The 14751-nt window shown below is 35.6% G+C and overlaps 1 protein-coding gene across 6 annotated transcripts in view; it reads left to right on the top strand.

The window, feature by feature from the left end:
* Positions 1–14751, top strand: part of COBLL1 (cordon-bleu WH2 repeat protein like 1) — a 74656-nt gene that overhangs the window by 55941 nt on the left and 3964 nt on the right. For all 6 annotated transcript variants that reach the window (XM_048952317.1, XM_048952316.1, XM_048952318.1 and 3 more), the window contains 5 exons: positions 2547–2688; positions 3281–3349; positions 8492–8750; positions 11119–11204; positions 11784–13402. In XM_048952317.1, the coding sequence (XP_048808274.1) occupies positions 2547–2688; positions 3281–3349; positions 8492–8750; positions 11119–11204; positions 11784–13402 (2175 nt within the window). The remainder of the gene's footprint in view (positions 1–2546; positions 2689–3280; positions 3350–8491; positions 8751–11118; positions 11205–11783; positions 13403–14751) is intronic.

The raw sequence follows: 14751 nt of genomic DNA, 5'->3' as shown, positions 1-14751 counted from the left end.
AAAGGAGGAGTTGGTGGAGTAAAATAAAGGGGTTAGAAAGCAACTAAAGCATAAAGTGTTCCTGAAGAGGTTTATTAGTCACTGTCATGGAACAACTTGGAAGATTGCTAAGGAGGATGAGTTCCATACTTCAGAAGTTAGATCAGAAGCTCAGTAAAACAAGGACACGGCAAGTACTTCAGTAGAGCCAGTGCTCACTGTGGGATGGCAATGCTCTGAGCTGCCCTGTTATCTTTTGCTTAAGTTTGCTTGAAGACCATCTGATACCATTTTGAAATGATTTGGAATTGATGTGGATACTGCATCACCTATGTCTTCCATATAAATACCTGACTTTGTCCCCCTTTTGTTTTATCTACCTCTTGTACTAGCGAGTTTTAGAGCTAGGGAAAAGGTGTATGATTCAGACAAATCATGCAAGCGATGAGTAACGTTGGGTTTTTGTGCAGAACACTGTCTACTGTATTTTTCCTAATATATTCTGACATATTGTTCCCCTGTATGGCCTCTTCTAAACATGCTTAACCTTGGAACAAAAGGGGTGCTGGTAATACGAAAATACATACATAGTGATAGTTTTTGCATGGTATGCTTTTAAACACACTGAAAATGCTCCACTCTATTTTTTCCCCTGTACTTAACGTTTTTCTTCTATCACAGCTGCAAACTATTTTATTTGGCTTTCTTTTGCTTTTTTTAAAATGTTAGAAAGGGTCAGCACCATGTCTGCCATAGCCTAGAGAGGCTGGAACACGGGAAACAATGGTCTCTGTAAGTGTTGGCTTAAGCTGGTGTGGGATTTGGTGCCAAATGCCTCTACATACATTTGAGGCTAGAACTTTTCATATCCACGCTTGTTTTCTCCAGAATGAGGAAGGTGTACAGTGTGAAAAGTAGAAATGTTCTTCGTGTTGTGGAAGTTAAGACGAAAGTGTTCACTCCTGTTTCTCCTTTAATTACTTCAGGGATGCTAACCTAAACTTCAGTTAAAGTTCAGCTGATAAAGCACTGGCTTTAGCTGGTATGACAAATGAACGCCCAGATGTACATTCTAAAACTTTGTCAAATATATCTCAATACCATTATTTTTTTCCATCTGTTTAAAGTACTGTTTTCACATTACAGTTTTTGTTAGGGTTTAAAAGCTTTTAATATTCATATGTTGAATAATTCCTTAGAAAATCTGTTCGGCACTTGAACCGTAACTGGAACATTTAGTACTTTATCGAAATCTCTTTGCAAACCGTTTATTTCTTTGAATGCAAAGGGCAGTAGAGAGGCTTATAAAAATCTTTTAGGAGCATTTGTGCTCTTATGCTGAGAACATTATTCTCCCCCCTACACTTACACCCTTTCTTATGCAGGTGGAACGCTGGTGACATCTGTTTTACTGAGTGAATGAGCATAGAGCTCCATGCCAGCTGAGTCAGCAGCTGAAGGGAGGCTGTGCAAAGCAGCTGAGGGTGCAGACCTCTGAACGGAGCAGAGGGGCTGCAACCTGGAGAGTAGATACCACAAGGAAAGAAACAGAACCAACCCAATGGCAAGACAGGAGATGGTTTAATAATAATAAAACCTTGTTTGTGGAAGTAATATTAAATTTGACATTCCATCCTGCAAAAATTCAGATGCTGAATACTATTAATTTAATCTCCTGTAGAACTGTTTGGGAATGGTGAATGAGAAACTAAATAAAAGTGAAGTTTTCTTCAGCATGAGGCAAACTGCAGTTAAAAGTGGCAGGCAGATTTACAGCTGCTGTCTTTTGGAATTGAAGTGTATTTAGATAACAATTTAAAGATCAGTTGGACTGTTGGAGCATACAAACAGAAGCCTCAATAGGTACCCCATAAGTAATCTTTGTTGATTTCTTTTTTAATGCTTTTGATTATTTGTAAATTAAGAACTCCGTCTTCTGCTATGATAATATGAGGGGATTATTACAGTTGAACATTGGTGGTTAGTATAATTATTTTTATTGTGATTTACTGCAATGTAACATAAATAGATAAGACAGTTGTGCTTTCCAATATAACTTCTGAAAGATAGCATTAGAGAAATTTCTACAAAAGTTCAAGTATTTTAAGTAGAGTAACAAAGTGCTATTAGTTACATGTCTAGTCTAATTAAGTATGCTGTTGAAGGAACAGGGAAGGAAACACTGCAATTTTTGTTGTGTCTAGCTGAAGGAAGCGTTCTTTCATAATTGCTTCACCTACTTATGAGGTTTGTTTGAGTTTTGTACAATGGCCTTAGTAGGTTATAAAGGGAAAAAATTATCTTTTATGTTATACATAATAACTGACTGTTTTTCTGCTGTCTTGCATCTCTATGTATATATTCAGTTTCTCTAGAAAGTACTGTTTTAGTTCATTATTTTATTTTTAAATTGAAGTAAAAAAGCGAGAAACCATCATATGTTTGGTAATAGGTGGACACTCTCTCTTGTCCAAATATATATTAAAAATACTTCCGGAGAATAATGACGAGCTATTTTTCTGTCTTTCATTACTAATAATCATTTTCCACCATGTCTACCTTCATAGGCCCCTTCGGGATTAGTAAGAAAAGGTTCTCTGCCGCTCAGTGACACAGCTTCTGTGAACTCTCTACGGAGGATGAAGCGCAAAGCACCCTCACCACCCTCCAGAACACCAGAAGATCAAAGTGAAAGCAGTAATGAGACTGGTAATCTTTTTATACTCTTTAATTAGGAGGCAACAGAAGGCATGGCAATTTGGCTAAACATTAAAGAAATACTGCCCAATAAGATAAGAACTTTAAGTAAAAATATGAGTGTTAAAGATCTTTGGATTTTAGGGAAATAGTAATGCTACTTTATGAGATTGACTGATGTAGTGTGAAAAACACAAGTTTTAGGGCATACAGATTAATATCAAATATGCACACTCACCCAATTAGTTATTGTTAACTTAACTATAGCAATTGTTTTTGTGTTATACATATGAGGAGAGAAGATTTGCTTCTCTGCATCAGAGAGGGATTAATAGAGGGGCCTAATTAATAGGAAATGGGCCAAGAAGGAAAAATTTTGTTCTTGACTTTCATAATTCTTTCATTTGATCAAAAAGTCAACTCTCTGAGGTTCAAAAATACCTAAGGTTTAATATTAAAAAACCTGGGAAATATGATAACAAGCACTGGTTACTTTAGAGAAGGTGCATTTCTTGAAGTACTCAGCAGTCTGTAAGATATTAGTTGAACATAGAAATGGAGAGACGATACTTGTTACCTGACGTGTTGTATTTTACTTCTTCAGTAACAGAGTCAACAGAATCAGTCCTTACTGAAGTGGAAGGAAGAGCTGGTGAAATGCAGTCTGAAACAGGTTGGCTTTTTTCCAAATGTATCAGTTAAATGTATGTCATAATAAACCGTTGTAAGTCATAATAATAAATTACAGACATGTAGATAAGTACATGCTAACTTCAGTGCTTCAAATCAATTAACTTTTCAGTTGAAAGATGAATAGGATTTTCTATAACAAAGATATACAGTAAATTTTGTATTGATTTCTATGCTTCACATTTAAGAAACTAAGCATCCCCTCTTTATCCACAAGACAAGGCAGGAACAAGCTAGAATCTTGGTGACTTTTGTATATCCCATAACAAAACATTCAAAAGCTAAAACACAGTCTTGTTTCCAGAATCCTGTTGTGCTGCCCTTAACATGCACAATCTTAGGGGTAGGAGAAAATTTGTGCTTGTTTTTTGGTTTGCATCTGAACAGCCTTTGAAAGCATAAGTTATAAATGTAACTATCAACTGTATGTATACATAGTTCTTTATAAATTATTTCATTTGTTGGGTACTGTGGAAAAATATGATAAGTATAGCTATTCAAAATACAGTTCCTTAGCTGCTGAACAGTACTTTATTGTAAGGTCTTGGTTTTCTTGTTTGTACTACTAAGTACTGCTATTGGGAAGTACAGTTCAGATACAAGGTAGAAGATCTCTAGATCCTTTACAATTTTGTAAAGCATTTAGAATAATCAGTGCCAGTGCAATCTGGAAAAATTAGTCTTCTGTATATTTCACTAAGGATGAAATACATGAACACTAAGCATTTGGAACTACATGAGTAGTGTATGAGGTTCTGTTTTAGTTGATAGGCACTCAAGTATGATATCTTTCCAGTTAGTTCATTGGAATTGTCAGTCAAAATGGTGGTTGGAGTGGTTAAGGAAAAAAACAAAACAAAACATAAATGCACCAAAAGAAGAACAAAAAAAATGTCATCTGCTTCCTTAGGTCTCTGGTGAAGGGGAAAAAAAAAAAAGTAGAAAGATCAGTCATCAGTAAATTTGGTCTCCATTTGTGACATTTAATAGAAACAATAGCAAGCAAACACTTTGAAGAATAAAGTGTGTACTTGATAAATAGAAAGTATTAGCTTCTGTTGTGCATCTGAATTTGAAAATTGTTGAATATTGTTTTTTTAGTTGTAGCAGAAGAAAGGTGGTGAATTATAACTTAGTGAATCATTCTTAACATTTATTAGTACTTAGTTTTCTGTGTTCAAAACCTTATTCATCTACATGGGATAGATCTAACATGAAGAGCAAGGTTATCATTTAATATTAAGCTTTTTTGTTGTTTTCTTGAGCTTGTTTCTGTTTTAAGATAAGTAGAATTTCTTAATTTTCCACAAGTATAATATCTTAAGTGCTGCACAAATAAGCAGTCTTGAGCTTCTTAGCAATAGCTTGATCACTTTTCCGTAGACTTAGTAACCTGTGTTTGCGGTATTTGATTTCTTGTGATTAAATATTTATTGTGTAATATAGAAAGAAATGGAAAAAAAATAATCATCCTTATTGGGTTTAGAACAGTCTGTGTGAGGCTTGAGATTCACTTCCACAGTTACTAACATTTTTCATTCTCTAGTTCTGTTTGTGGTGTCTTGTATTCTTATACTATCCTCTGCCGAAGACTTAGTGCAGTGCATTTTCTTTAATGTAGAGATGGTTACATTGCATTGTCTCATTTCTTTTTTTTTTTTTTTTTTTTTCCCTCATGGGATACTACTGCTCTCTGGTGGCATCTCTGAAACTGTCTACAGGCCTCTTTATAAAGGGTCCTTTTAGTACATGCTGTGAGAACCAGTATTTACCTGCAGCCAAATTAATCTTGCAACTTTTGAGTTAATCCTAGTCTGAAAATTATTTATCAAATTTGGGCACTTTTTAATATAGATAAGATAGAATAGTCAGTATCTCTTCAATTGTTAAATTGGATGTAATTTTAGCATTACATTAACCCAGTAGTTTCCTCTGTTCTTGTTAATATTACTTGAAGTGTCAGGGGTCCAGAAGCATTGAGTTTTTGATCAGCTATGACTAACATTCTCAAAGCAGAGAATGCTTTGCATGTTTCTCCTTTAGCAAGTAAGGAAATTTAAGTTATGAAAGTAGAGTTACCTTCTGCCCTATAAAGAGCCATTATGAGTGTTCAGTAAGGGTTATTTGGTGTCTTAGTATTGCATGGCTACCAGCGCTGTGCACATTAATTGGAACTATGCTGTGTAGTTCAGAATAGGCAACATTTGAAAGCAGACTGCACCTTGACAAAACTGGTATGAAGACATCTAACAGAATAAACATTTAAAGAGAATTAATTTGAACATTTGGAATTATAAAGAACAATTTGTTCTCAGTTATATTTTTTGTTCCCCTTACCAAAGCTTAATTAATGCTTTTTCTTTTTTCTTTTTTTTTCTAAGGAAAAGGTTAAATTTTTAAAAAGAAAAAAGCTGAAGATTTTCACATGATTTCCCATTAAACAAATCTCTTGGTATAATGTTCTTGGTTACAGATTCTCTTAAACTTTTCAAGGAGTATATGGCTGAGCAAAACCACTGCCAGGTTTACATGATGTAGTCAGGCTTTCTGGCTGTTATTTGCAAGTGTAAAAAGGCACGGAGAGAAATGTCATTCTGTTATCTGTTGTATTCTTACAGACTTAAAGGATAGATGCAGTTGGTAATGCAGTCATCAGGTATTCACAGTGCCATTGTGTAGATTTTAACAATGTTCTTTTAGAACTATTTAAAACTCAGTGACTAATGTTCATAGAGAATCAATTGCAGAAGACAAAAGTACAGTTTATGTTATATACATATATACATAGAGAATACATAGGCAATAAGAGTGCAATGTGTATCCGGTGTTGCCAGAAGTAATTCTTAGTGATATGCTGCATATAAAATGCTAAAGAGAGATTTGGAAACAAGTCATAAAATCCAAACTGTTCATCTGCATGATGTAAATGAAGGATGGCTGTTACATGTCGCGAATGAATTCAGTATATAAACACTTCATTCTGCTGCAGCACTGGCAGCCCAGATCTGCTAGTAACAGTTACAGACTTAAAACTGCTAGATGAAACTAAGCAAGACTAAGCAAGTCTGATACTCTGCTGACAATGCAGTACAAAGGGCACTTCATAAAAAAGTATGTAGGATTGGTTTTTGTTGTTGTTTGGAATTATGCATTTGTAGTTTAGATTTGGAAGTGATCCTAGCACAGCAAGGGATGGACTTTCATGTAAGATGAAAATCGGTAGGATCTCCTACCCAGCCAAGCAAAGTTCCCATCCCATCAGTATAAGAATAGAAATTTAGTGTGCTAACTTCACCTTTATAATTCTTCTTCAGAGCAAGAATGACAGAGATGACTGCATTGATTAGGCATAAAGTCATAGCAACTCCAGAATTATTCTGTTTGTCTTGTTAGAAATCCCGGCTGTGCTTTATTGTATAAGTCAAGATTCCACAATAGGTTCCACAATTAGATTTCAAATAGTTGTGGGTGAGGAAGGAAGGAAAAGGCCCTTATTGGTTGCGAAGTCTGAAGAAATCCCTTTGATATCAACACATGTGCTTAAGTAATGTGAAAGGAGATTCACCTGCACCATTTTGCAATCTTGCTCCTCTTTCCTTGGAGATCTAGATTACCTCTGCACTCAGCTCCATGACATTGGTGACAGTGCTTAGTTTCTGCAGCTGCAAAGCATTTTTACAAGAGAGCACTATGAAAAACTAACTAGAATTAAATAGTAAAATTTTTTACTTCAGTAGTTGCTCTGCAACTGTGGATGAGATCAGTGATGCCACTGCTGAACTCTAGCTAACGACTGTGCTGGAAAAAGAAATGTTTTTGTTCTCAGTGAAGACTTTTTCCAAGTCACATACAGTTCTCTGTTTTTATTTTCTTTCTTCAGTGATACTTCTGTAGAAATACTGGGTCTGCTGAAGGATAATGTTTTGTACAGTAAAATTCATCTAAGATGTTTTTTATTAAAGAAATATGCTTTGGGTTCTGCCCATTTCCAGGATTGCTTGCTTCAAGCTAGTATTTTGTTTTCAATCTTAGCCTTTTTTGCAGTAGGATTGCGCTTTGAAACTTGCTGATTCAGCCCACTGCTAGGCCTCTATCTAATAGGTATTGATGTATGCAAAGCTAACAGGAATACTCTGCTCAGATCAGAGTGCTTTGCTTATATGTGCCTTTGTTATTTCCAGTAGCTTTCCGTGTCACCATATTGCCATATATAGATGAAATTGTAGTTATGTTGTTTGTTTTGCAGAATGCGAGTTGCAAAGCTGAGAGGTTAAGTGTATGGTCTGCCCACTAATACTTGACAAATGTGAATCAGCATCTTGGTGTAGGAAGATTCCTGGCAGGAAAGGAAAGCTGGAGACAGTCCCTCTGGAAATCAAAAATACTAGATTTATTAGCCTAACATCAGTTGCACTGTCCTGTGCGTCCTAAACCAGTAACTAAACTTTTTAAATTATGGTCTAGCTGAAAATTCCATTATTTTTGTGAATTAATGCTTTTCCATGTATTTTTTAAATTTTATTTATTTATTTGTTTTGCACAGGACAGTGCACAAGACTCATCTAAATGTGTTTTGATATCCTTGGGATGATTGTGGGAAAATTTTGATAGTGGTGAACAAGCTTGTTCAAAACATGGACTAAGTTCAGATTTTTAGTTGGACTAAGTTGATTTTTAGTTCTCTACTGTACTTACTCTGATAAAAAGGAACCATTTATTTTAAACCTCATTGGAGAGCTAACGAAAGCTGTTAGAAATCTGTGTGAAATAAACTGCCTGTCTTCATGATATTTGTTACATATATTTTTATCCATACTAATTCAGTTCTTGAATTAAACAAAGGAAAACATTATGCAGTAGTTACAGATGCAGAACCAGATGGACAGTGGCATGACAATAATCATATCTTCATCAAAAAGAGATATTTGAAAAAGATCTAATATGAAGTTGAAACGGATTCTTTTTATTTTCCTCTTTTTTTTTTCCCCCATCTTCCCTATATTAAGAGAACTCCCGTTTTACTAAATCAAACTACTTAAGCTGGCTTCACAGTCCTTTTTTATCTATACACTGAAGGTGTGTTTCCTTTTTTTTTTTTTTTTCTCCCTGTTCTTTGTGAGTTTAGGTGCAAGGACCTCAGAATACAGCCTGGAAGAAATTGATGAAAAGGAAGAGATGTGTGTGCAGGAGGGAGAAGAAAATGGAAGTATAGATACCGCTCTCAGGACAGGAGAGTCTACTGCAGCCTTCAGCTCTACAGAGGTACCACTGGAAACTGAAAGAAATGATCGTGCTTCATCAGTTCCTGTTCCTGGCACTGTTTCTGTAGACAACTCACAAAGCTTCAAGGAAGAAAAACAAGAAAATATGAGCACAGATGGCAAGTAAGTACGCTTTGTGACAAAGAAAGGAGCATTGGAGAAGGAATGGGGGAGGCAAATAAAATGCAGGGTACTGTTTCATTGTGGAGCGTAGAATAGAGAATTGTGAGAAAGGAATGAACTCAGTATGCTTAGCTTTCGTTGTAGCACATATCTGGACGCAGTAATTCATGAAGCATTTCAACATAAATCACAAAATGTTCTGCTGGCTATTCTGGTTAGACCGTCTTCTCGTTACTACTAAAACACCCTGACTCTGGAACAGCTGAACCCATCTCTAAAACATTTAGCATTATTACTAGAGCACTTTGCTGTGGAGGGGAAGGGAATGGAGTGGAGTAGAATGACGTGGATTAATTATCATTTAAAAGTTCATTCATATAGTTGGTGGAAAACAGGTATATTTGCTATGGTGATCTATTGCTCATCTGTTATCTTGCTCTATGTATTTGTTTATTTATTTATTTTTTCATCTGTTAGCCTCTTGTCTGGATTCATCTGCTCTCAGGAAAAATAAGGATTCATTAGTTTCCTTAACCACTCCTTTTTTCTTTTGGTGATGCTGTAACTTTGCCTTGTAGCATTTTTATTAAACCTCTTTTCTACTTTGCAGGTTCCCAACATGATTTAGTGCCTGGTTCAAATCAGTGTTGATTGTCCTAAGAAGTCCCATTGTGTTAGTGTAATTTACTATTTATGTGTTTCCTGGGGCAGCTGAACTGGCTACTGTTCCCGATTTAAATTGCAAGAATTATTTCAATTATTATACTGAAACCAAAATGTGTGAATGCTATAGTAGCTAGAAACTTTGAAGATAATATAGAAAGCTTTGAATTGAATGTCAAGGGTCTTTCTGTCAATGCAGAGCAAAGTTGGTCTTCGCAAATTCTGTGGTATTCTGTCCTGAGTGCTGTGCCAGTTGTTTGGCTGTGTCTGCTCAGTGAGGAACTATGAGGTGGCTCCTCAGCCAAGCGTCATTTTAAGTTCTCTCTTATTTGCAAATTATCTGAGCTGTGTTACTGTGCCAGTTTGGACAGATGTCATGGGGATATTTTCTCACTCCTCTCCCCTGACTTGTAATAGCCTTTTGTGGCCTGTAATACTGTTAAGTATCATCTAGTATGCACTGCACCATAGTTTCAAAGTTCAGAAATCCTTTCCTTCTGGAAATATCACAGGGATGGGAATGAGAGCTAATGTTTCTCTGACATTTGTTTATGAAAATCTGGTAATTCAGATGTTTTAAGATAGGTCGGGTGACTTTGATATTCTGACATTTTGTGACTTTCTTTTCCTTTTTCCTTTTTGGTTTGTTTTTAAACAGTTCAGCCCGTTGCAAATGGTTGTCATTCAGTCCCTTAGCTCTGTTCAAGGAAATGAAGATAGGCAAGAATACAGAGGGCAGGACTGAGCTTTAACATTCTACCAGCATATTTTGAAAGCTTCTGTTTAGCTGTTGTTGGACGTTTACAGTACGTTTTGGACTGTACAGGCAACATGAGGATGGATAATTCATTTTTTGAAATGATTCAAAGCAGATGCTTCATTTAATGACAGTGATTCCTAATGATACATTTGATGTGGCAAATGAATTAGAATCTTCATGATGAAGTATTGGTTACTACAGAAAATAAAAGTATCACAGAGATAAAAGTTTGAAGTTCTGATACTTTTTTTTTTAATGAGAAATTTTAAATGTGCTGGCATTTTTCACTTAACTTTTGAAGTCAAATACTCATTATTTCCTGAAAACAGAAGAGAGTTTTTTGAGCACTTACACAGTTCTTTTGTCCCCTCTGATCATAGAACAAACATTGCATGCATTTGCAAAATGTTTAGTATGCAAGTAAGATATTTTATGCATATTTCTTGAAAGGGACAGAGCATCTTTCATTAGTATTTCAAAAAGTCTGTACTGCACAGTTCATATGCAATTGGTGTCTCATGCAGCTCCCTGCAGATTATGCTGGAGACAAAAATCAAATATGTTGTAAATGTTGGAGGATGTCATAAGACTTCACACTAAAAATGTTGTTAAGGAATGATAAGCCATTGCCTTAGTGATTCACTGTAACTTGAGTTTTAACTAGAATGGGGCTTGTTCAGAGTGAACGAATAAACAACAAGGAAAAGGAAAACTGATCATGTTATGCATACATGGCAGAGTGAAGAGCTGATGTCATTTTGGTAAAATATCATAGCGGCATTTCCTCTCGCCTAAAAAAAAAATAATAATTCTGTTTAGTACTCCAGTGTTTGGCAGAATGATTTCTCCATCTGTGTTTGGAGAACATTGCCAGTTCTCTTGCATCTTTTCTGTTTACTGAAATGAATGATACCAACATATTTAATGTACTGTTATGCTTTGCAGAGAACTACAGACTCAGATAAGCAGTGACCAAGATGCATTTGAGATAGACAGGAAGCTTAGAATTTTGGAACAAAATAAAAATTATGGTGAGTAGTTCCCACTTGTTTTATTGAAGAAAACTCTATTCCTTTTAAGACAGTTAAAGAATTGTGATAATAAAATTATTTTCTTTATACTTCCTCTATCTCTGGTGTATCTGAGATGAGGTGATAAGAACTGGTAGCACATTTGTTGTTGTTGTAAAGTTAACAAAACACTTTTGATATTAAAATCATGTAACGGAAGCCACAAAGATGGAACTAACTAAAAATTGCATCTAACTTAATACTGAATAGACTTTGAGTTCACCTTACTGGTTCCTATTATAATCAACTGAAATTTATTGGCACTTTTTAAAATGATCCAATAGCAGGTTTTTGTAGTAATTCATGCATGACACCAGAAGGCTGATAATAAAGGAAGAGTATCCGAGTAAGAAGAGAATTATTCAGCAATATTAGGCAAATATAACTATAGTTTTTATAAGTAAGTATTAAGGAAAATAATAATAGTAGTGAGGAGCTAGTCCTTGTAGTTAAATTTGTTGGATGTTTGAAACTTAGTGATATAAGTAGGAAGGTTAAACCTTGGCCTTTGCATTAATTGCTGGAATCTTTCTTTTAAAGATCACAGTGATAGAACACTCCTTACAACAAATGAAGAAGGGGGAGAAGAGCAAACAGCAGAAATTAAAGCAGTAGATTTTAGAGAAAGCAAGCTTGAAGTTGACAGACTATCAAACTGCCAAGTGTCTAAAAATGACATTGCCATAAGTCATAGGAATTACACTCAACTGATTCCAGGAAAGCAAGATCAGAAAGCAAGTCAAACCAACCTGGACACCGTAAAAACTCAGGATGTTGCAATTCAGACAGGTCCATTGGTTAGCAATTTGGAAAGGACTGTGCAGAAAGAAATGTTTGTCCCCCAAGACTCTGAATCATCCACACTCAAAGGAATGGTCCTTCAACACAATACAGACACAAACAACCCTGGTCTTCGGGTGATGCAAGGAATATGTAAGAATGAAGAAACTTCAACAGAAGAAAATCTTCAGAGACAAGAAGTTTCATATGAAAAAACGATACCCATGAAAGATGAAATTCATATTTGTACAAATGGCAGTAATGTTACTTCTCCAGAAACAATTACAAAAACTCCAGATGGGTCTCCTATAAGGAGTTACCCTCTTTATAGACAAGACATGAAACCTAAACCTAAGCCTGCTAATGAAATTACAAGAGATTACATACCAAAAATTGGAATGACTACTTACAAAATTGTGCCTCCTCCAAAATCCTTGGAAACAATGAAGAGCTGGGAATCAGAAGCTAGAGATTGTAAGGATCAAGAGGTAGCTGCTTCCAAAAACTCTCTGAAGTATGAAGACGCCAAAGAATTCATCATGCAAACTGAAATTCCTCATCTTCCAAAAAGTACAGGTCACTTACAGACTGGTCTGCAAAATATACCTGCTGCAAAAAATGATCTGCTGCACAGAGTGAACAGCATTTCTGAACATGGGGTGCCATCTGGAGCTAGGGTTACCACTGAGGTCAATCAAATAGAAACAGTGTCTTCTAAACAGCATGTTCCACTAATGCTAAGCTTAAGTAATTCAAATGCTTCTTCTGAGACTCAGGAGAAGTCAAATGCACTAAGTCCTACAACTAAGCCTAGTTCTTTTTATCTGCAGATGCAGCGCAGAGTTTCAGGTCATTATGTGTCATCTGCAATTGCCAGAAGTACCATTTGTGCTCCTAATTCCATTCAAAATGAAGTTAAAAATACAGAGATGAAAAAAAATATCTCATCACCTGATGAAACTTCTTCATTACATACAACAAGTAGCTCCTCTTCTCCAGCAGATGAAGAAAAAGATGACGATGGGAAAAAAATTGAATCCTCCACTTCTCCTGTTAAAAACAATAAACCACCCAGTTTTCCCTCCTGTCAGCCAGCACCATTGAACCTAAAAACTCTAAGAACTTTTGCAGTTCCAAAGCCATACTCCAGTTCGAGGCCATCCCCTTTTGCACTTGCTGTCTCCTCAGCAGTCAAAAGATCACAGTCATTCAATAAAACGCGTACAACCTCTAGCCTGGCACCAAGAGAAGAATTTCCTGTTGAACTCTCATCTGCCTCTTCTACAGCTGAATTCTCCTCAGCTGCCTCCATGCCTCAAGTGAAAAACGCTTCCTTACACAGCATCACGGGAGGGCCACAGAATAGTCTAATGGATAAGGTAAACTTTATTAGTAATATATATATATTTATCAGTGATCCACTGTAATGTCATCTTCAGCAGAGCAGAGACTTTGGCTTATCTCTGAACTGCTTGCTTATCAGAAAGTGCTGTACTGATACAGTGTGAACAACCTCTGGTGTCTGGGAGTAGCACAGCATTATAATGAAATACTAGAAAAAAGGGAATGCTAGCTAAGATGAAAACAGTCTCATTTTGAGTACTAGAAATAATTACTTCTTGCCATAACTAGCATCTAAAACTTGGAAGAGCAGTGAATTAAACAATCATTTACTTATACTGTATATACCTGTTTTCATGTTCAGAGGGTTTGTGTTTTTTATGGTTTGGTACATTGGTTTCTTTAATTTTGAGTAATGTGATGAGTTTTGGTTCAAGTGATCATGGCAGAAACACTTGAACCAGGTGAGAGAACTGAGTGAGAGAAACTTTAAAAAATAAAAAAAAAAAAGTCATAAAAATCCACTAAGGTATTAATGTTGCAAATGTGTAGATGGAAATATACCATAATTCAGAGAGCCATTTCGAGCTGTTCTGGGAGCTTGACACATCCATAAATCTGTGATGTGTAGATGCTGGCTGTCTTGCATATTCTGTACAGTTCTGCAGTATTCTGACAAGAAGCAGTACTATTCGAAACTCTGTTTTTATAATGACCATTTTCTTCAGGTATGGAAGTTAGAGGCTAATCTTTGTTTGGTAGATTCAAAATACAGTAATGCTTTTCTTCCTCTCTGCTTGCGGTTCAAAACACGTTGACAAACTTTCCAGAGTGGCTTCTTCTGGGATGTTTTATGTCAAATTTAGATTTTTCATACAAATGCATTAGTAAAATAAATGTTGTGGTGATTATGGCACTTATCTGGAAATACTTTATAACTGATCCTTGTTAGAAATTTCAATTTTCAAGCAGTGCTTAATTATGCTACAGTGTGGTGTCAAGGGACCTAAATTTAGGTGGTGACATTTTGGAGTAAAAGCCTGTCAAGTCATCAGGAAAACAACAGCAACAACAACAAAAACAAACAAACAAACAAAAAACAAAACCAATGGATCTCAACCAGTTGTAATGCTTGAATATTTTCCTATTTACTTGAGATATAATTTCAAGTTATAAAATCATGGGTTTTTTGAGTGCTTGATTTATTATTTTTATATTTATGTTTCCTTTTGGAATGTTTTTTCCATATCATATCACTTTGTGGTATCATATGCTCATCTTGAAGGAATTACTTCATCATTTTAATAAGTTTCGTAAGTTCCTTTTGGCTTATATCTTTTTTGTTGCTGCTAAATTGAAGATCTGTTCCCAGAGCTATAGTAGAAAT

Source organism: Lagopus muta, chromosome 8 (assembly GCF_023343835.1).
Source record: "Lagopus muta isolate bLagMut1 chromosome 8, bLagMut1 primary, whole genome shotgun sequence".
NCBI lineage: Eukaryota > Metazoa > Chordata > Aves > Galliformes > Phasianidae > Lagopus > Lagopus muta.
Note: the sequence above shows the minus strand (reverse complement) of the source record. Positions and strands in the feature narration are given on the sequence as shown.